The sequence below is a fragment of the Antechinus flavipes genome, chromosome 1 (genome assembly GCF_016432865.1).
Source record: "Antechinus flavipes isolate AdamAnt ecotype Samford, QLD, Australia chromosome 1, AdamAnt_v2, whole genome shotgun sequence".
In the NCBI taxonomy this organism is placed as follows: domain Eukaryota; kingdom Metazoa; phylum Chordata; class Mammalia; order Dasyuromorphia; family Dasyuridae; genus Antechinus; species Antechinus flavipes.
The window spans coordinates 662,829,794-662,853,869 of NC_067398.1; the positions used below are offsets into that span (position 1 = coordinate 662,829,794).

The 24,076-nt window shown below is 37.1% G+C and overlaps 1 protein-coding gene across 8 annotated transcripts in view; it reads left to right on the top strand.

The window, feature by feature from the left end:
- PIP5K1C (phosphatidylinositol-4-phosphate 5-kinase type 1 gamma) overlaps positions 1-24,076 on the top strand; it is a 124,232-nt gene that overhangs the window by 41,467 nt on the left and 58,689 nt on the right. For all 8 annotated transcript variants that reach the window (XR_007949573.1, XM_051971965.1, XM_051971966.1 and 5 more), the window contains exon 2: positions 11,633-11,667. Coding sequence is in view for 7 of the 8 variants with exons in the window: in XM_051971965.1 (XP_051827925.1) it covers positions 11,633-11,667 (35 nt within the window). In the remaining variant the exon portion in view is untranslated. The remainder of the gene's footprint in view (positions 1-11,632; positions 11,668-24,076) is intronic.

Genomic DNA, 24,076 nt, shown 5'->3' on the forward strand with positions numbered 1-24,076 from the left:
CTGATGGATGCTGAATGCAAAACAAAGCATAGTTTTTTCTCTCTTTTGTGTTTTTTTTTTTTTTTTTCACAGCATGGCTAATGTGGAAATGTGTTTTGCATGACTTCATATAGATAATAGATATCATATTTCTTGTTTTCTCATTGGGTTGGAGGATGGAAAGGTAATTTGGAACTGAAAACAAAATTTAAAATAAGAAATGTATTTCTTTTTAAGGAGCCAATTATTTAGATGAGACCAAAGAATTGGAGATCCAAATGTGAAGAAACAAATTAGACATTAAAAAAGGGATCACTGAGATTTGACAGAAAGGAGAGACCCATGCCTGGAATTTGATTACATATGAGTATGCCTTGTTCAAAAGGAAGAATTTTTTTTTCAAGAAGAGTTACAGAATCATAGAACAGGAATTCTCTATGCAACATACCTCTAGAAGAGTCATCCAGATTTTGAAGCCTCAAACACAGAAGGTTGTCTCCAGCACTACCTGTTAAAAGAGCTCATTCTACTTTTGAATAAGAAGATTTTTGTTGTTGTTGTTGTTAGGAAGTCTTTCTTTACCATATGTGTGACCTTGAGCAAGACATTTACCATCACCAAATCTCTTAAAATGAGAGTTTGGACTCTAATCTCATCATCTGAAAGAAACCAAGATTGTTTTGTATAATAAAATATTTGGTAAATTAAATAGAATCCTTAAATATTATCTAAACAAATCCTTATAATAGCTTTGAATGGTTGGTAACATAAGTATTATTATGTCCAATCTAATTGGGCAGTGAAGTTGAGGCTTCAAGAAACATTATGTAAAGGTGAAATATGGCCTGTAATAAATATTAGAGTTAGGATTTGAATGCTGACTTTCTGACACTAAGGTCAGTGCCCTCTTCAAAATGTCCTCTCACTAATGATGGATCATTTATCAAAGGAACTTTCTTTTATTTATTTATTTATTTTTACAAAGTGCTTTTACAACAACCCTAGCTGAGCTAGATAGTTTGGGTATTTTTATCCATGTTTTACAGATAAGAAAACAACTCCAGATTTACACAACTTGTTATGGCTAATTAATGACATCTTTATGCTCCTCTCAGATCTTTGAACTCCTAAATTAGGGTTCTTTACACTTTACCATATTGCCTTTCTATTAGAATCTTCCTCTTGTATTTGTACGTGCAGATCCCTTCCTCTCCTCACCTTAACACGCTCCCAGAAACCAGCAGTGTTTGTCAAAAATAGGAACTGAAAGTCTTTGATAGGGGGCCAAAGGGAGATGATATTTGTCAAGGAAGGAAATTTGGCATTCTTAAGAGGGGGTGTGTGTGAGAGAGAGAGAAAGAAAAACTGAAGTAACAAGCTAGAATACAGAGAGGAGTCAGTGGGGAAATTTGGGGTTTGAGTCTTATCTATACAACACAGGACCTTTAATAAGTAACTTAATTTTGCTATATCCATCATCTTGTCTACAAAATGGAGCAAGTCACTTAACCCCAATTGCCTTGGGGGGAAAAAAAAGAATAAAAGTGAATCTCTATGATGTCCACTCATACAGGAGACCTAAAAGAACTTAATCAGTAAGTATTTATCATGTGTCAGTCATTAAACAAGGCATTGACAATCCTGAGGAGCAAAATTATAAGTATAATTTTGTATAAACAGCTAGAAGGAAAAGATTATGTAGCTGTGATTGAGGCCCACCCATTTCCAATTGCTCTGTGCTAGGGAGAACATTGGTTGGGGCTTTTGTAAGAAGTCAAGGAAGAGTTACTCATTCTCTGCCTTCTATTTCAAATTCTCAAGGTAACACCTGGTGAAAAAAACTTGAAATTATGAATACAACTACAGCACATTCATTATAGAAATAAAAGATACCTAGAGAAAGATTCATTGTCCATAGTTGGGAAATACTAATATAATAAATCTCAATAAATTTATAGATCTAGTACCATACAAGAAGACCAAGAATTAGATACAGTAATAATAGAATTCAACAAAATAATAATAAATGTCAATTGTAAGAGAATAATTTAAGAATCTTAAGGGAAATAATTTTTAAAAGTAATAGGAATGGTGACAGCTAGGTGGCGCATTGGATAGAACACCAGCCCTGAAGTCAGGAGGACCTGAATTCAAATTTGGCCTCAGACACTTAACACTTCCTGGCTATATGACCCTCGGCAAGTCACTTAACCCAGTTGCCTCAGGGGGAAAAAAAAAGATAATAGGAATGACGGAGACCTAATAATGCATTTCAGACTCGAGGAGACCAATTATCTTTTTTTTTTTTTAATAAAGCTTTTTATTTTAAAAACATATGTACAGATAATTTGATAACATTGACCCTTGCTTAGCCTTGTGTTTCATATTTTCACCTCCTTCCTCCCACTCCCACCCCTAGATGGCAAGCAATCCAATATATGTTAAAATATATGTAAAATCCAATATGTATAAACATATATATATCTCTTGCTACACAAGAAAAATCAGATTAAAAAAAAGAAAGTAAATGAGTAAGAAAACAAAATACAAGCGAACAACAACAAAAAGAGTGAGAATATTATGTTATGATCACATTCAATTCCCACAGTTCTCTCTCTGGGTGTAGATGGCTCTCTTCATCACAAGATCATTGGAACTGGCCTGGATCGTCTAGGAGATGAATTATCAAAAGTATTTGGTAATGGTTTTTAAAAATAGAAAACCTGATCAGTGGACAAATTAAACACTAGAATCAAATAAACATAGTAGCCTAGGACACCAGCCAGTGAGTAAGAATTTCTTAAACTATTGGGAAAAGTGAAAAAACTTTCATCTTAGCTGATAGCTGGATAAAATTGAGACTGCTTTTGTTTGGTCTCTTAATTCAGACTTCCTTCCTCCTCTCTCTCCCTTTCCTTCCCTTCCCACCCTAAGTGAAAATACTGAATTGTTCTCTTGTTAGACAGCCAAAGAAAATATTAAGTTCCTAGTTTAGTCCAAATGGTCACCAATAACAACTTTTATTAGTGAAGAAGTTTCTTCTATCTTCTTCATATCTTGTGATCACTAATAATTCCACATCAGTTAGCAGCAGCATAGTATCTTGGAGTTAGAAGGGAACTCAGCAGACATCTGGTCTCAAATCTTGACTAAGCAGTAACACCCTCTATACCATTTCCCCAAAGTGGTCAGCCTCTGCTTGAACATCTTCAGTGAAGAGGAACTTAACTTCCTTGTGAGGCATTTCACTGTTCTTGTGGACAACCTTAGGAAATTTTTTTATGTTACATTAGTCTGAAATTTGCCCTCCAGGACTTCCACCCATTGCTGTCCAAGTTCATCCTTCACCCATATGTTAGCTCTTCTAAGACTTCATGAAAATACTCACATTCTTGTGGTGGTGTTTTTGTTTTTTTTTAATTTATATGTTAAACAATACTCAATTCCTTGATCTCATTCTACTATGGAATAGTTTTGATTCCTCTCCCCAACTTTTATGATTTTGTAAGGGTCACAATACCAACTCTCAGGATCCTGTTACAGAACCCCTGCAAATTTTGTCAAGGGTAGAGTATCACTGACCTTATGTCATTGCTGCTCATTGCTCTGTGCATGTGCTTGAACCCTCATAATTTACTTGCCTAGCCCACTGCATAGAACTCACCTCAGGGATACATATAATGTATACATATATGATACATAAACAGAGGGTAAGCTAGCCAGTTAATCAGTCTCTTCAGGGTTAGACAGCTTTATATAATGAGGTCTTACCTATTGCTTTTGCTCTTGCCATCTAGCTCAAGCTGCTCTGCAGTTTAAACACCCAGGAGCCTGGACTAACTCTTAATTTCATTAATCTAGCTGGTTGGTGGTGACAATGTCCCAAATTCAGCGACAAATCTTATTCTTGACAATTCCCTTTAAGTCCTTCCTTATTCTTTTGGGTTATGTCTGTGTCAGAGGTTGCAGGACCCTGTTAACACATCTGTCCAGAATTTTAGGTTTCTCTGTTTTTATAAACTGGCCACAAGTGCCCTCAGAGAGGAAAAGAAGCTAACACTTTTTTCAGTGCTATTGGTAACATCTGTTGCCCTTACGTCCCACAAGTCAGCAGAATTCTCCTGTGTGTATTTCAGTTTATCAGTGGCCTTCCTAAAATGTGGTACCCAGAATTGAATATAATACTACAGATAGTTGAACAGGGCAAAGCAAAGTAAAACTATCCCTCTCTCCCTCTGGACCTCGCATTATGCTTCTGTTAGTGCAATTTAAAATTTCGTTGGCTTTTTGGCTGCAAAGTTACACTAAACTTTTGAATCCGCAGGCCACTAAAATCTTTTTCACATGCCCTTAATTTTAACTAATTTAAGTTCGGTTTCATCTTATGAAATATGGCCCATTAAATTTCTATGGGTTTCAAAAGCTTAAGAGTTATTTTACTTAATTTCTGAAAATGAAATAAGAAAATTTATGCAGTGGAGAAATTAAGTTTGGAAGATCTAGATTCAAATGCTAACAGCTGTTTGCTCTTTGCCTTAAAGAGAGTCAAGTGGGTTTGGGGACATGGGGATTATCTTAAAAACCGTGAAGTGAAAAAAACACTATCTTGTATAGCCAGATATGTGAGACTTTCTCTTCTAATGATCCGACCTTACTAGAATCTGAGAGCCAAACTAAGATTTTCTTTACCCTTCCTGAATTTGACCTTCTATATCTGACCTTGCATTTTCTAACAGCACAGTACTTCCTTTCTATTCCCTGTTTTGCCACAAATCCTTAACTGTGTTCCCAACCTCAGTTTTATAATCCATCCCTGATGTCTGATCACTTTTTTGTTTAATCATTTGGCCTTTGTGTAGCTAGAACTTCTGAAGAAAGTAGGATTTGAGCTAAGTCTTGAAGGAATCCAGGAAAGCTAGTATTCTGGTGAAGAGGGAGAGCATTCCGGGCTTGGGGTAGTGTTTCAGCTTTTATTTGATTGATTTTCAAGATAATCCTCCTAGTAAGGGCAGCTCTTTGACTTATAAACCTAGCAGTCTTGCTCTCCAGTCAGTGCTGACTCTGGTCATTTGAATCTTGAATGCTTGAAGTAGGGCATTCAAAGAATAAATGTCATGTTTTGGGGTAGCTAGCCCAAGAGAAAAAGCAGACGTAGGCCCAATGCAGAGACATGTCCAGGATGCTGAACAAGGTCGCAGCCTAGCAACAAGATCCAAGAAATAAATAGGCAAATGTGGTCGTAATTAGAAATGACACAGATTAGGAGTAGCTAGGTGGCACAATTAATAGAGCATCAGCCCTAAAGTCAGGAGGACCTGAGTTTAAATCTGGCTTCAGACATTTAACACATCCTAGCTGTGTGACCCTGGGCAAGTTACTTAACCCTGATTGCCTCAGCAAAAAGGAAAAAAAAAAAGAAATTACTCAGATTTCAATTTTTAAAAATTCACATATTCTCAATGCAGTGAAGGTCTTTTATAACTAGGCATATAGTGCTAATCCTTCTCTTGTTATTCTGAATAAACTTCAGCTGTGGAAAGCTCCTAATGCTATTGTTATTTCTATACATGGAAATTAACAATTCACATTGATGAACAAGAAATTTGAAGTTTGAGATCTTAATGGAAAGGCATGAAGCTGAGATAAGGGTAAGCAGTTGTTTCTAGGATAAGATATCAGAACTATGTGGTATGCAGGCAAGATTCTCAGAAAGGACTGGAGAAAGCAGTAGATATGTATAAAAAGTTGTATACTGTTACAAATCTGGTTCAGCTAATCAAAAAATGCCAAGGAAGACAAAGAAAATAGTACTTTACAGGAGAGGAAGCAGACTAAAACTTCCCAGTGTGAGCCCTGAACTTTAAGGTTCTATTTCTTCCTAGGGTCCCAATCTCCCCATAGCATATATATCATGGTTTACCAGTCCCTTGTCTTGTACATACCTGATGCCATTTTTAAAAGTATGCTATAATATTCTAGCAAAGTCAACCTTTCCTCATTTCTCATGTATCTTCTGGAATGGAGAGGCCTAATAAGAAATCCTTAAAACCCTAATTATTCCTTTTATTTTAAGTGCATTACTTAAATATTCTCTATAGGTTTTCCAGAAGCTGTTTTGAATTTATAGATTATCTAACCTAATTTCCCTGAAATGGCATCATAGGAGTTGGGAAACCATAAACAGAATACAAAAACTTCCCAAGCTAATTACCTCTGATTCTATGCAAGTTACTTCCCTTTTTGAATCTTGATTTCCAATCCTTTAAAATGACAAGGTTGGGGCAAATAAGCTCTAAAATCCCTTCTTGTTCTGAAATTCTCTGATTACATAATATTTATACGTGTGTGTGTGTGTGTGTGTGTGTGTGTGTGTGTGTGTACAATATTTGTGGAATGCTCAAGCATCAGACTTGAAATCAGGAAACGTGTACTTGATTCCTGGAATTGCCATTTGTATATTAATATCTTAAGACCTTGGTTTCCTTATCTGTAAAATGGAGATAATACTTACACTTCACAGGATTGTTATATGTTATATATTTGTGAAGTTTAAAAGTGTTATAAGAATATAAATGATTTAAATTTGTGTCAGACACTTTCCATATATAAGGGTATGAGAAAACTTTGAAAAGTTTTTTCTTTTGTCTTACCATCCCACAGAGATAATCTGGGCATTTCATCGTGTGATTTTACCTACTGTGTTATCTCAAATCTTCCTAAGCACATGGTTCACAAGGTTCAAAGAATAAACACATTTGTTCACAGGTCAAATAAAAAGAGAATTCACAGCAGAACTTCTAGAAAATAATGAGACTCATCATTGAATAACCTTTCCCTAGAGGCCTTTGTAGCCTTAGTTACATTCATGCACTAAGTAGCATTCTTACCTCACAGCAGTGCTTCTGTGGTCTTATGTAGGCTTTCTACTTCATAGCAGTTGTTCCTTGGCCCTGACTAGCACATTGTTCTTCCCACAGCTTTCTGTAAATCCCAGTAGATGGTGTCAGTTCTGTTTCCTGGGGAACTGACTCTCTGTCATGTGCCTTGTGGGGATGAATATTATAAAGCATGTCATTACAGACTCTATTATAACTAAAAACATAACTTTCCTTGTATGATGGTTCAAATATCTGGCCTCCACAAGTTCTTCCATGTTTCAGGAAGATATGGCTCTTCATTTTTCCTAAGTTGTTCACGATCCCCAATACTCATTTTGATCAGCGTGAATCTCAATCTAATATTCTTTTTTCCCCTAGGAAACAGGGAGTGTACATCTCGCTCACATCAACAGAGATAAAGAAGCCTAGCAGCCCTTCCTGTCCCTCTCATTCCTATATCTCAACTCTGTTTTAAAAACAATATTCTCATAAATCATAAGGGGAAAGAATTCACATGTGCAAAAATGTTTGCAGCAGCTCTTTTTGTATAGCAAGAATTGGAAAATGAGTAGATGCCCATCAGTTGGGGATGCTAAATAAGCTGTGATATATGAAAGTAATGGAATATTATTATTGTCTTATAAAAAATTAACAAGCTGATTTTAGAAAGACCCGAAAAGATTTACATGAACTGATGGCAAGAGAAATAAGGAATCGGGAATACATTGTATACAGTACCAGCAAGATTGTACAATGATCAACTATGAAAGACTTGATTCTTCTCAGTGATTCAGTGATCCAAGGCAATCCTAATAATACAATTTGGGTAGAAAACACCATATGCACCCAGAAAGAGAACTGTAGAAATTGAATATAAATCAACACATACTATGTTCACTTCTTTTTTCTGTTTTTTTTTCCCCTCTCCTGTGGTTTTTCCATTTTGTTCAGATTTTTGTCTTTCAACATGAAATGAGGATTTAAAAAGTTAATATACATATATAACCAGATAATTAAATAATTTTTTTAAAGAGAAAGAAAAAAAAACTGTCTCCTCATGTAAATGTAGGATATTAGGATGTCTTCTTGACAGAGTGTAAATGAGTTCCTTTCCCTGGTTAAAGATGATTGATTCGCTCATGAACTGTTATAGAATCATAACACTCAATTCTAAATATTAAAATGGGAGCAGCATATCTGTTAGAGCACAGGAACTAGATTTGAGAGAAGCTACCCACAGAGAGAAGGCTTGAGTCACTAGGGAGGGGGAAGATGCAAAGCTATTTAATCCTCTTCAGGGAACTCTAAAATCCCAGATGTATATATGTTGAAGAAGCATTGTCACATGCTCTTGGACCCAGACATGGGTGAGCATGGAGAGGTAATGTGAGAGCCTTTCAGCCCTGGAGGCAATGATGTAGAGCCAAGATTTATTGTACCTATTCTATTAGAAAGCAAGTTTCTAAACAGCAGAATTCCTAAACTAAGTCTCATAAAAATAGTGAGTAAACATGTGATCTTGAAACTGAAGGATCAGCAAAATCAAAGCTATGAGAAAGTGAAGGAAGCATGTAACTTATCCTTCCCTCCAACAGCAGGTCTAATGGGAAAGGATTCACTCTAGCAGTGGTTAGTGCATTTCCCTTCAGGAACAGCTTAAACTGCAAAGGATATGTGCAATAAATTTGGTGGAATATAGAGGTCTCCAGCAGAATTACTCACCAGAGAGAAAGAATGTTATTTTAACTTTTTGGGAGAATTATGTGTGAATCCTTTGCCTTTTCTTTTTTAAGTAAAGGATGATCTATATTTACTATATATTATTATGCCACATTCTTATAATGGAAGTGATAAAAGTCCCTTTACTTTTTCTAAAGAGACCAGAGAGACAAATTCTGAAATTCCCAAGAGGAAGTCATTGAGTGATGACATGAACCAGACAGTGATTTATGGAAAACCCTCTCCAACCCAAATGGAATTCAGTCTTTGTCAGCTATGTCAGATTTGGGGGTTCTGGGTCACAAGTTATATTGAACTTGTCTGAGGCTTTCCCTTGATATCTAGAGTATTGAGATTAAATTGTAACAAGAATCAAATCATCTTCCTCCTCCCTTTACTCAAAGCATGTTTCATATTTTCTTAAAATAAATAGGAAATTGGGATTCTGTTTATAATAATTCTATTTACTCAGTGTATTAGAATTTAGCATCAGGAAGACCTTGGTTTGAATTCTACCTCAGCCATTTACTAGCTTTGTTGACATTTTGAGCAAGCCATTTTAACTTCTCTTTGCTTCAGTTGGAGCATCTTTAAAATAGGGATGATAATAGCATTTTTATATATGTGTTCCTTTGTTAGTATGTAAGTCTTTGAAAGCAGAGATTATTTTACTTAAACCTCACAAGATTGTTTTGAGACTCAAATGAGATAATTTACATAAAATATTTTTCAGCTCTTAAATTAATGTTAGCTATGATGATGATAGTGATGGTGGTGGTAATATTGCCTTCTATATAGAGACATCGAAGATTTTAAGCATTTATTTTATATCTCACATCCTTGCTGCACTTATTTTCTTGGGTTTTGTTTTGTTTTGTTTTGTTTTGTTTTTGCTTATTCTCTGGGGTTACTAATTTTGTTGCCTCGAGAGGGGAAGGCACTTGTAACTAAAAAAGCCTTCCTGCAAAAGGTGAAATTTGAACTGTCTTAAAGAGATCTCAGGAAAATGAGACCAAGGTAAAGGAGTGAGAGACTTCTTATAATTGAAAGGCAGGACAAGGAAAATCTTGGAGATTAGAGGTGGAGTATGCTGTTCAAGGAACAGTAGATAGGCCAGAAAAGACAGAACAAAGATCCCACTGTGTTTGTTGTTCAAGACAATTCCACTAATGTTAAGTTTCTTTTAAGTACAAGGCACTGTGCTAGATCTGAGGATACCAAGACAAAATAAATAACAGTCCCTCCTCTCAAGGAAGTTGAATTCTCCTGAAATGGCATTTACCAAGGAAGGTCAATATAAGATCATCTGAGAAAGGAGAAAACACTAGCGAGGAGCAATCAGGAAAGACTTCCCATAGAAAGTGACAACTGGATTGAACCCTGAAACAAGAATTCTAAGAGAACTTTTCTCCCATGTTGCTTTGTGCAAAGGGGCTTGATTATATTGAATAAATTTTGCATAGGTAATTTGATTGAAGCTAGTCTAAAATACAAACAATGAAAATCCACATTTTCCCCTTTTTGTATGTGCATACTATTATCGGGGTCCTCAAACTTTTTAAATAGGGGGCCACTTCACTGTCCCTCAGACTGTTGGAGGGCCGGACTATAGTAAAAACAAAAACTTTGTTTTGTGGGCCTTTAAATAAAGAAACTTCATAGCCCTGGGTGAGGGGGATAAACGTCCTCAGCTGCCACATTTAGCCTGCGGGTGTAGTTTGAGGACCCCTGCTAGATAGCTCATGCATGAAACAGAAACTGATACACTCCCCAGGGCAACTGCTGCAGCTGCTGCCTTCCTGCCCTTCAGCTTCTTTCTCCATACTACAACGTGTGCTGATTGAGCCAGGATCATGGGTCCAGTCTCTATGCTTTTTTAATGAACTGCCAAACTGATCCAAAGGTAGCCATTTTCACAAATCTCCCTAACTTAGTCTATAAAAAGTTTGTGGGCCCAAAGTAGAGACTAGAGGACCTCTTAGGGAATGAAGATGATACCCACATTGTGATCTGAGACAACAAAAAGGTGTTTTGCAGTATCAAATCCTAATCTTGGGGTACCTATATAATGAGAGAGGCAGCAGTCCAAATCTAAGAAAGTGAGAATAGTCACTTAGAGCATACTATGAAGTAACACTGTGAAACAATGTTTTATTCAGCTTCTCTTTTAGAGACAGTATTCTTTTATGGAAGTAATATTATCATCAGATACCTTCTTTCTTTATTGCATCAGCAGTGCTGTGATCCTAGACATCTGGCTAATGAGAAGGCTGAAATCCTGTGTAAAACAGTGAATTCTCTGTCTCTGAGGAATTAATTCAGTGGAGGTATTGTAGAAGTGATAAATACAGTCAGTCAACAAGCATTTATTCATCATTTTTTCTGTGTTAAGTGCTTAGAATAAAAAGGAAAAAATATGTCCCTACCCTTGAGGAATTCATATTTTAATGGGGGGAACAACATGCAAATAATTATACATATAAGACATATACAGTGCAAATGGAAGGTAATTTCAAAGAAGGAGCAAGAGGATAATAAAAGGGACAACCTAGATAAATATGATTGGGTTGGATAGTCTTTGATCTCTTTTCCAGCCCTGATACTCTGGCCTCCCTCACCCATGATAATCAGTCCTCCCCAGAAAGATAGATCTTCCTTCAAAACGTAGGGAAGAACTGAACTACCTTAGTAAATAAACATTTGTTTCCAAGAACATGAGTTCTTGGAAAGGATGCTGTGAGGCCTTGGGACCTCTACCCTTCCATTCAATATCTAACTTGTTCTATGACCTTAAAAAAGTCATTCAGTCTCTCAAGACCAGATAGCAGTCCTGATCCCTGTCAGCAATTCAGAAAAACAGATGATAGTGAATGAAACAAAAGCGTTTTGAGCTTTTTTTCTAGAGAGTGTGGCCATGGTTCCCTGCAGAGAGGTATCAGGTAATCTCAAGAATGGTTCTGGATATGTTGTACATCTTTCTTTAAGGGGGTGGGGGAGGAGCCACTATGAGGCAGTGTAAGATTTCAAATCTGATATGCTTTCCTTTTCTTCTTCAGGTCTGGTGACACAGAAGAAGTCAACTGTAAGCGAGGTGAGTTGTACCCCATATTATATTGTACTCCAAAGGAGGGAAGATTTGGGGTAAGGTAGGCTTGACTTTAGGCTGAGAGACAAAAAGGACCAGTACAGACCCTTACCCCTGAGTCTGAGTCTGGGGTTCTGTCACATTTTGGATGTCATCATCCTGTGTCTGTCCCACCTTGTTAAGCAATTGAAAGCAAGCTTCACATTGCTTATCAGACCTGTATTCTGGTCTTGCTTCTGCCATTGACTTGCTATTTGCCTTCAGGGAAGTAATTTCTCCCCTCTGAACCTCACTTTCTTCCTCTACAAAACAGGAATAAGATCTCTCTTTTCAGTTATAGAGAAGTAACTTCTCCTGAGTTCAGTTTCATCTTTTGTAAAATGGGAGTTGTACTAGATAATCTCTACAGTTCCTTCATGTTTTAAAACTTGTGGTTCTTCTTGCCCACTCAGAGATTTTACTTCCATACTTAAATGAGCCAGTGATCTTGTCAGTTTAGGTATTCTCTTTGCTAAATCAAAACTCTTCTATGCATTCTTGTCCTTTATAATCCTTGTCTATTTCTTTCCCTAAATCACCACAGGATCTTCCCAAAGGTATTTATTTACAGGATAAAATTAGATGATACATGTGACAGTGTTTAGAAATACTGAAAATATGAGATGGTCATATAAGCAGTAGAAATTCCACAGGGACAGAATTGTACTAACCAGTCACCCCACATCACACTAGTTTTCCAGATTCTCCAAGGAGGATAGTTCTGGAGAAGAAGTATGAATCTATACTTGAGAAGTAATACACTTCAAATAAGTCAGGAAATAGGACTTAAGGTACAGTGTAAATTTCAGGTGCCAAGGAAATGAGTAAACCCAAAGCTGGGCCCACCACCATGAAGGAAATTCAGTTGGACAATTGTCTGCTACTTTTGCCTTTACCCTAGAGCAGGAGTTCTTAACCTTTCTTTGGGTCATGGGCCCTTTTGACAGTTTGGTGAAGCCTACATATCCCTTCTCAGAAAAGTGATTGGATGCCTACATCCATGGAGATGCCAAATTTCATTTAGAGGTTAGTAAAAATGAAGATGTAATTTTTTTCCCTTCCAAGTTCATGGACTCTGAAATCTATTCCCAGACCCTTTGGGTACCTGTGGACTCCAGGTTAAAGACTCCTGCTTTAGAAAGAATCAACTGGCTCTGAAAAACATATTTCTCCTACTCCAAGTGAAAGTAGAGGTGTCTTCCTAGGTCTTTGGACATGTTAATATAATAAACCTTCATTGACATGGGCAGCAAGGGGTTATCCTTTGTTCTTTACTGCAGTCTGAATCCTACCTACCCAAAAAGGTAATAGAGAAGGGCTCATCCAGGGTCATATGTATTTGGGTAAGAACACATTGGCAAAACTCTGAATGAAGTCTATATTAAGACTAGGAATTGCACATCTATTTAACAAACATTTATTAAGCAGGGTACTGTGTTGGGGCTAGAAAAACAAAGAGAAAAATGAAATGGTCCTTGCCTTCAAGGACCTTACATTCTACTGGAGGGATAATTTGAGGAGGAAAAGAACATTGACAGTTGGAGGCATAGGGAAAGGAATCAAATCAGTGGTGGCATCTGAATTGTAACTTCAAGAATATAGGGATTCCAAGAGACAGAGGTCAGTCAACAAGGATTTATTAAGCATTTATTATGTTTCACACACAATACTAAGCACTGGCAGTACATATAAAGATAATAACATGATCTCTGCCTTCAATAAGTTCAAATTTTAATAAGGTAGATGATATACTAACAACTGTGTGTATATACAACTGTACATTTATACACTCAAAATGGGAAGTCATCTATAAGGGAAGACATCAGTGTTTGGGGAAGAGGAGAGAGTAGGACAGAAAAGGTCCTTGGAGAAGTATGATTTGAAGTGAGTATTGAGGAAAACTAGTAGGTGAAGGTACAGAGAGAGAGCATTCAACATGGAGCACAGTCACTGAAAAAGCAAAGTCTTCAGATGAAGTGTCATGAACAAAGAACAGGAAGAAAACCAGCATAGTTTGTAGTATGGGGAATAAGGTGTAGATAGACGGGAAAGATCAGAAATTTTAAGAGGCTTTAAAAGCCACACAGAGTATTTTATATTGGAACCTGGAGATAAAAGGGAGCCACTGGTGATGGTTGATTGACTTGGTCAGACTGGGCAGTAAGAAAGATCACTTTGGTCCTGAATAGTGGCTAGACTAGAGTGGGGAGAAAGCTGAGGTACAGAGAACCATCCAGAAAGTTATGGGACTAGTCTGGGTGAATGCTGACTTGCATCAGGGTAATAGCTCTGTGAATGAAAAGAAAGGAAGGTATATAAGATATTAAAAAGGTAGAAGTGATCAGATGAAAAATGGATTGGATATGTGAAGCTGAGTAAGTGGAATCATGGATGATCCTGAGGTTGTAAGTCTAGCCCCCTAAGGAGGATGGTGGTATGCTTGACAATAGTCAAGCCATTTCAAAGAAGGGAGGGTTTGGCAGAAAGATAATTGTTTTGGACTTGTGAGATAAGTCAAGTACATTCAAGTCATGAGGGGTAACCTGTGCAAAGGCTTGGAGGTATAGTAGATAAAACGTGAACATTGAGGAACAAAAAGTAAGAGAGATTGGTTAGAGCATATAATACTTGAAGGGCAGTAATAAGAAATAAATCTTTAAAAGTAGGCTGAAGCCAGATTGTACAGGATTCAAACATCAAGATGAGGAGTTAAAAGCTGCAGAGAGGTCACAAAAGAGAGAATAAGTTTGGATTTAGTGTTTAGGAGACCATTGGTAACTTTAGAGAATGCGTGTACAGTAGAGTGGTGAGGTCAGAAGCCAGATTGTAAAAGATTGGGAATTGAATATGAGATAAAGAAATGGAGACAGCAAAAAGATTACTTTTTCTAGGAATCTGATTTTGAAAAGGATTACAAAGGACAGTATCACAAAGGAGATGGGAAAGGATGTTATGAACAACACAGTTAGCTAATTGTTAACCTTGGTAATAATCCTTGGATCATAATAATCCTTGGATCATTGATCACAGAGCTAGAACTGGAAGGACCTCAAAGGCCAGGTAGATCACCCCTCTCATTTTACAGATGAAGAAATTGAGGCAGAGGAAGGATAGATGACTTACTCAAAGTCACACAAGTAGCTAATAACATTCAGAGTTGAACCTACTGTATTGCACTCAAAATCTCACCCAGGTAGGAGCAGAAGAAGAAGGGCAGAGGGTTGTGATATAGCAGAGATTTAAATTATAGAAGTGGGGAGTGGGAGTGAGATAGCAATTGCTCTTATTTTCTCTGTAAATGCAGATAAAGCACTGGTGATATTAGAAGGCTTGAGAAATTTGAAATAGCTACTTTGAGGAATGTGAGTTGGAGAAAAATCAAAGGATTTTTTATGAAATAAGAACCCAATTGAGATTAAATAACAAATTTATATTGGACTAAATTGATTTGGTTGTATGACTAGAGCCCCCATGATAGGATGCCAAAATATACCATCCGACTAGCTCTCTGGAGGATCTCGGGATCAGTCCACATCCTTGGTCTTAATGTAGGAGTGATGAAGCAAGGAACCCACGAGGCTGGTCAAAGATGGAATCCTTTATTTCAAGTCCTTTCAGCCCTTAAATACCTTAGTATGGTTACATCATTGCAGCACACTAAGCATGTGCCAGCTAGAGAACCATTATATCACATTACTGAGCAAGTGCTAACTATAGTAGGATTACATCACCACAGTACTCTGTGCAAGTGCTAACTATAAGCACCTTGCTATTGATATGTAAATGCATCTCTTTACTGTAAGTATCCCTTAGTTCAAGTAGAGCACAGGTGGTCACACCCTCCCTGATTTCTCAGGAAGTGTAAGAATCCTTAGGGAGGTGAGGAGCTAAACCAGACATCATCAGCAGATTCCCTCTGGGCTGAAGGGTCTTCTACCTTACCCAGAGTTTTTCCACTATCTGCAGCCATATACATATTGAGCTATGTAAACATGTTCCTAGTTTATCTGGACATACTTCCAGAAGGGTGGCAGGCCTTGATAAAATTCAACATCACTGATGACAATAGACAATGGAGGTTAGTAAAGTTTATGGGAATCCTGGGATTTCTCCAAGTGGGTCCTTAGTTTGGGTACAAGACCCAGCATATTTGTTGATGTCATGCCAAAAACAAGTCTACCAAACTAGAGCAATTATATGAAGTGTCCTGCATAATCATTTTTGACCTCTTGCTGAATTGCCTCAACATTGCCTATCAGGGTTTCTCTGATGTATTGAAGATATAGATGTCCCTTTTAGTTGTTCTCATGTCTGCTGAGCCTGGACAGGCAGTATCCTTCTGCCAAATCCTGCACCTATTGCTACTATATCAGTTCTTTTCTGACTATAATTTTTCATGGGGCTGAGAGGCCAAAAAGCATAATCTATCTTCCTAAGCAGAACATAGATTTGCTAACTGTGGCAATCTAAAATACTAAATAGAGGAATTAAACTATCTTTAAAGAAGTATTCACCTTAGTTGATGAAAGTTTAATTTTGAATGATTTGAAGGTCTTCCAGATTTTTGTGGACCATCTGGACTATGACAGGACTTTGATCTCCCTCCATATTCTAACAGTTCTTTCTTTTATGTAATGGAGTATCTTTTGGCTGCTTATAGTTGCCTTGAAAAGGGTGAATTTTTGCATATGCTTCCAGAAGAAGAGAAGTTGCCCATTTTGAGATCCAAGAGCTTCTACTGCAACATTTGGTATAGCTGTCTCTAGCTCAAGGGCCAAGACAAACTGCCTTTTCATCTACTTAGAGTTAGTTTCTACAAAACATTTTGAGTAAATTAAATTCAAGTAAATAATTAGAGATAGAACCTTGATATGAACCCAGATCCTCTTGACTCAGAGCTGATATTTTTTTCACTGTGATATGTTGCTATCTCACTGATAAACACACACACACACACACACACACACACACACACACATCCATATATATCATGTTTTGTTATTGTCACATGTACATATTATTTCCCCTGAATGAAATTAAGTTTCCTGAGGGCAAGGATTGTTTTATATTTAATTTCATATGTCCAATATCTAGTATGGTGCTTGGCAGTAATATGCATTTGATAAATGCATTTTGACTAGTGAATTCATTATAGAACTCTCTTCACTTTTAATGAGTATATCCATGTCTCTTTGCCTATCACATAACCCCAGAATTCTGGTTCTTTCTGCCCAAATTGTGTCTCCATCTTAGTGAATCAAATTCTTATACAATATGAAATATTGGGCAGACATCCAAAATATATCATCATCATCGTCATCATAGGACACATTTAAACATACATTTGTACATTATTATATGTAGCTTTAAAGTTTGAAAAGTACTTTCAAATATTGCATTTATTTATTATCTCATGGATCCAGTCATGTGGAACTAGTGATTGTTTAAATTCTCAAAGTTCCAAGGCCAGGAACTGGAGGCAAGGGGTTAAAATAGATTAGAAGCATGAGCCCTTTCCAAACAATCAGCCAAATTCAGGGAATAAACAAAAGCAGGGGCTAGAGTAGAGGGAAGTAAGACTTGGAGTGAGAAGACCTGAATTCAAATCCTGCCTTTTAACTGTGCAACTTTAGGTAAGTCACCATTGTAGAGTTGAGCAGAAATTTTAAATAACAGGAGAATGAGTAAGTCTTAATTAAAGATGCGTCTGAAAAACTTTGTCCCACTTCCCATCTTATGGGCTCCCATGTGTTTTTATACTTATGTTTGTCTTTTCTTCCTCTGAGGGAACTCTAGCTAGACAACACTCATCTAACATTGTGTTTAGGGGAAGTGACTAGTTCTAAGTAGCAGGGACAGGGAAAGCCCAGAATGAGTAAATAGGATTCAGCACTGTCTCAAAAAGAAATTTTCTCTTCCCTGGTTATCCCAGTCTAGGAAGTGAGATCATCACTTACATTGGGGTGCAGGTGATATTACTGCTTCCAATTTTCTGAGTGAGGAATGACATTTTCAAAAAGTTCATGAGACCATGGGAGCCTAGAGCTGTAGCCCTTTCCCTACCCTTCTCATTGTGAAGACTGCCTCTGAAAACCTTAGTGGTAGACCTCTATATTCTCTTCTTCACCCCTAACTCTTTTACTACTGTCTTGGCTGCTCTCTATCCTGTGTCATGACTCCAAACTCTGGATTATAGAAGAAATTAGTTGGACATCAATTTTTCTCCAGTCTGATTAATATTCTTACATGAATGTTCAGCCGAACAGTGATCCTTATTTTCTTCTTCCTTCTATTAAGTGAGAGGAAGTGAACCAGAAAATATTTCTTCCCTCAATTGTATCAGGAAAAACCCAGCTTGACAGAACACAGATATTTTAGTTTTCCACCCATACCATAGAGTGATTTCCAAAGCTCTTTAAAATATTTATTAAATTCTTATTTATATCTTGATACTTAGATGGATCTATAATCTCATCTCTGGGAGATATTGTCTCCAGAATTTGGTTCTAATCTGTCCCTAACTTCTTATTCTACAACTCTTCAAAGTGTCCTATAAATTTTCCAAGTTGGTCCACCCAATGTGCTGGGACTTTCCTCTTATCATTGTTTGAATGGCAAGGGGACATATAACACATAGGCTTTTCTCTTATTAAATCTTACTTTCTGCATGACTGGCCCCCTTTTTCTGGATTGGCATTTTTCTGAGAATGTTTATTTTGCTTCTTCATTACTAAGGTCAAAACCTGCTCCCACCATCCTTAGCTTCTTCACTGTTTCTGGACTTCGTCTGTAGCTTTCACTTTTTATCTTTTGTAATGGAGCATAAATCACACAAATGTAGCTTTTTTGGAAGAATATTGATGTTCATATATGGGCCTCTTTTTGAGAGATAAACTTGGAATCATCAAAAGCAACATGTTGTTTCCCAAAGACAATCTAGCTTGCTCTCTTCCTGCTAGAAGCTTCCTGAGCTTCCTGTTCAGTTTGGGAATAACTCTGTTATCTGTATATAATGTTTTTTCCTATGTCCTAATGGACATTGTCTTTCACTCAACTGAGTATCATAGTTTGAGATATGTATTCTTGTCTTCCTCCTGGTTTTTCCTATTAGGCTAATTCCTTAAATAATTTTGGATCTTTTATAGGAGACTTTGCAAGATTCCTAAATTTAACAGTCAGCATAGGGCCCTTTGTAAGCAGGAGGATCTGAAGGTTCTCACCATCTACAGGGAATTCCTCTTCCATTTTGATTTTGTACTAGATTTAGTGACAGGGCTGAATACTCATTAACCAGTAGTTTCTCTCTTCTGTCCCTCTCTTTTTATTTATAATTCCAGAGGGTCATTAAACACAGTTATGTTACATCTTTCAAGGAATCTTCTGTTATTCTGTCACAGAATAACTGATTATATAATCTCTTAAAAAAAAAAAAACAAGTCAGTAGGCAAGATCTTTGCCTTTTCTCTGGGTTTTTACTTCTTTGAGCTTTAATTTCATCCAGGACATGAGGTTAAACGGGATATAGATATCAAGGTGCCCTCAAACTCCAATATCCTATGTTTATAGGTCCTTTCTGACTTTGTACAAGTTTATATAATATGCATATAAAGTTAAGGAGAAACCTTTATTCCTTAAAAAAAAAATCTTTATAGAACACCATTGTTTGAGATAACCTTGATTAGATGCAAAAACAGCATCTAAGACTGGTTCCTGTTTCTGAGAATTTATAGATCATTTGGGGGAGAAGCATAATCAGGGTTGGGGACACTGATTGGGCAGTGAGTACTAAATTGAAACAGATCACTATGGATTGGATTGCTCTGAGAAGGTTTCTTAAATAAAATGGAGCTTATTGGAAAATTGACTGAGCCACCTGCAAGACACTGTATCCAGTTTTTTTTGGGGGGGGAATTGAAATACAATAGCACTTTTATCTTTAATAAGCACTTTTCTCACAACAACCCAATGGGGTGTAATGGAGTTGAAAGAATGCTGCTCTTGGATCTGGGAGATCACAGCATGTCTGACTCTCACTTACTCCCTGTACAACTTGAACATGCCATTTAGCCTTCCCAAGCCCCAGTTTCTTCATCTGTAAAGTGAAAGAGTTGGACCAGACTCCTCAAGGTCCTTTCCCTCTTTAGATCTGTGAAGCTGAAACTAGGTAGTGTAAGTATCTTAATTTTATACATGATAAAAAAAAGTCTCTCCAAGTTCTCTACAGCTTTCCAAGAGTGACCTAACTACCAAGTGTCAGAGGCAGTGTCCAAATATAAGGCTCTCAGCTTGAAGTGGGCTCAGATCCACACAGATGCTCAGGCACTCACGTTCCCTCACTTCTCTTGACTCTCTCCCTCTCTGCTGGTCCCTTCCCTACAACTTGCAAACATACCTATGGCTTCCCTGTCCTGAAAAAAAGCTTTACTTGGTCCATCTTCCATGCTATCATTCTTTATATTTCTTCTGCCTTTGATGGTTAAAGTTGACAAGATACTATACAGTGACTCCCACCCCCACCTTCTCTCTTCTCGTTCTGCTTTTCTTAGTCACTTATAATCTGATTTCTGATCTGATCATTCCACTCAAACTCTCCTCTCTTTAGAGTGACCGATGACCTCATTCTCCTTGACCTCTCTGCAACCTCTGATGCTGTTGATCACTTTCTCCTTGATAGGCCCTTCTCCCCTCTCCTGGTCTTGTCCTCCCTATCAGAGCACTCTTGCTCTGGCTCCTTAGCTAAATCCTCAAGATCCCATCCTCTCGCTTCAGGTTCTCTCAGTCTCTCTTCTTTTCTCCTTTTATACTGAGTTACTAAGGACCTGAACTACTTAACCTCTCTGGGCCTCAGCTTCCTCATTTGTAAATAAGGTTGTTGGATAAGGTGATATCTGTGAACCGATAAAAATGTTTGAAATTCTAAAGATGGAGAGCTCACTTTTAACCATAAGTATCAGAGAGGATTCACTGGAGAAGACCACCTCTTAAGTTGAACCTGAAATGTGGAGTAGGATTTGTTCAGAGATGAGTGAAGAGGATATTCCAGGTAGAAGGAATATTAAAGCAAAAGTTCAGAGGCAAGAAATTGTGGGCTCTAGTTGAGGAATAGTGAACATGTCACTTTGAGTACAGTGTTTGAAACTGATATGAACCAGAAGCCACAAACCATTAAAGGCTATTGAAAAAGAGGAGTGATACTATGATGTGATCCAGAATTATGTTTTCAGAATTTAAATGTAGTAGCTGGATTAGAGAAGAAACAAACTGAAAGAAGGTTTTACACCTCTAAGTCTTCATAAATAATTTTTCCAACCTAGGACATCCTCCTCCTCCTTCACAACCACAGTATAGCTTCTAAAATTCTAGTTAAGTTCACTTCATCCCAAAAGTGCTCCCAAAATATTCTCCCTGATGGTGGTACTATGTATAGACCACTGGAATCTTGAAGATCTCAATTCATCTGTGTGACCCTGGGCAAATCATTTAATCACTTTTTGCCTCAGTTTCTTCGATGAGATGAGAGTAATCATAGCACTTACCTGCCAAGATTATTATGACCCCAAATGAGCTAACATTTGTTAAGCACTCATTCCAATACCTGACACATAATAGGTGATTGGCAAATCTGTCCTTCTTTCCTATTTTCCTCTTTTCCATCTTTTCTTCCTCTCATCATGTCATCATTCTGATATATTCCATAATGAATTATCAGCAGTGGAAATAAAGCATTGTAGATGAGAAGGCTGGATTTGGGGTCCAAGGGCCTGAGTTGGAATCATGGCTCTGACATTTCCTGACAGAATCTCAAAATTGCAAAGGGTTTTTGGAGACCATGTAGTTCAACTTATACTTGAACAAGAATTCCCTGTACAATAAATCTGACAAATGATCATTACATCCTTGCTAGACTTCTCAATGAAGGGAATGCCACCTCCACAAGTACATCTGTTGCTGCTTTTTTGGACATTGCCAATTTTTGGAAATGTTTCCTGGCATCTTGTGGAGGCCAAGCAAAGCAAGTCTAATCTCTCTTCCAAATGACAGCATTTCAGATACTTGAGGATAGCTATTTCTTCCCTCTAAGACTATTCTTCCTTTTCTCTTCAGACAGTTGTAATTATGGCATGATCTTTAGGCCTTTCACCACCTTAATTACTTTAGGTACATTCCAGATTAACAGTCCTTCCTTAATATGGTACCTAGAACTGAACACAGTACCATAGGTGTGGTCTGACTAGAAGAACCTTCACTTTTCTAGTCCTGACAACTATGCTTACTTAATGCAGCCTAAGATCAGATTTTTTTTGGCTGCACTGTCACAGTACTGACTGCTATGCCACTAGTAACATACTGAACTGAAATTTCTAGGTTACATTCAGAAGTCCCATTATCTAACCAAGCTTCTTTTATACTGTATTATACTACAAAGTTAATTTTTTTTATATTGTATAAGACCTTTTCCAACTTAGACATCCTGAATTATCTAGATAACTTTATAGTTACCTTTCCTAACTTCCCTTTTAATGGTTTTATTAAATAACCCACAGTTTTATCTATTAAGATCTTTTTTAGATCTTTTCTCTGTCATTCAGCATGTTAACTATCCCTCTTAAATTTGTCATGTGCAAATTTGATGAATATCACTGATGACTATAACCAAGGAATTGACCAAAATTTTAAAGAGCATAGTCCTAAGCACAAGTCCTTAGTCAATTCCAATAAAACACTCCTTTCTTATTGCTATGAAATCATTAATGACTTATATTTGGACCTAGTCCTTCAACCAATTTTTTGGTAAGATTTCTGGATAATTATTCTGCACTTCTTTTCTTTTGTCAAAAAAATAGAAACAGATCAAGATGGTATAGGAGCTACCTATACCATTGTGATATGTTGGAAAGAGTATTGGACTTGAAGTCAGGAGAACTAGATTTTAATCTAGCTCCAATACTAACTATGTAACTGAGAGTGGGGGGTGGGAGAGAAGTGTCCTAGAAAATGACAGTACTTGTTGCACATAGATTTGTGGACCCCTTAAAATAACCACAGGGCCCCAGATTAAGAACTGTTGGACCAAATTATGATACAGATCAAATAAGATGAAATTTATTAGAGATAAATGTAAACTACAACTGATTTTTTTTTTAAAGACCAACTCTATAAGTACAGAATATAGGAGATATAGCTAGATAGCCACTCATGTGGTAAAGACTTGGGAGTTTTAGTGGCCACTAGGTGGGCCTGGAGTGGAGAGTACCTTAGTTCAAATCCACCAGCCTCAGACATTTACAAGTTATATATTACTCTTGGCAAATCACTTAACCTCTGTTTATCTTAGTTTCTCCAACAATAAATGTGTTTGCTAACATCCCCTCCCAGGGTTTTGTGAAGATGAAATGAGACAGTAGTTGTAATGTGCTAGCTCAGTACTTGGGACATAGTAGGCTCTGTATAATTGTCTGGTTTTTGTTGTTGTTATTAGACTTTAAACGTAATATAAATCAACAATGTGACATCAGTCAAAAAACTCAATGCATTCTTCATCTAAATTGATGAGAACTACAGTATCTAGAATAAAAGAAGTGCTAGTTCCACTGTACTCTGTTTTAGATACTTCATTTGTGAAAAGACATTGATGAATTGGATGCCATTCTTTGAAAGACCACTATGATTGGGAGTAGACTCACAATCAGGACATAAGGATAAGTTGAAAGGACCACAAATATTTCATCTTGAAAAGAGAAAGCTTAATGCTCAAATACTTGAAGGCTGTCATTTAGAAGAGAGATTAGACTTGTTTTATTAGGCCTTAGACGGCAAAAGTAGGAGCAGTGGAGGACAGTTGCCAAGATACAGATGTTATCTTAGATGTCAGAAAACGTTGCCAGCAGTTAAGGTTTTTCAACATTGGAATGTGCTCCCTCAAGAAATAGAGGTTCCCTGTCCCTGGAGATCTGTAAGGGAGACACTGGTTGATTGCTTAGCAGAGACATTCTAAAAAGAGATTTGTATTGTGAAATGATCCAACCATTCTGGAGAGCAATTTGGAACTATGCCTACAGGACTATAAAACTGCACACCCTTTGACCTAGCAGTGCCATTACTGCGTCTATATCCCAAGGAAATCATAAAGAAGGGAAAAGGATCCATATGTGCAAAAATGTTTGTAGCAGCTCTTTTTGTGCAAAGAACTGGAAAATGAGTAGATGCTCATCTATTGGGAAATGACTGAACAAGTCATGAAATATGAAAGTATGTGGTATATGAAGGTAATGGAATATTATTCTATAAAAATGATAAGCTGATTTTAGAAAGCCTGGAAAGATTTACATGAACTGTTGCTAACAAAAACAAATGAAATAAGCAGAATTAGGAATAC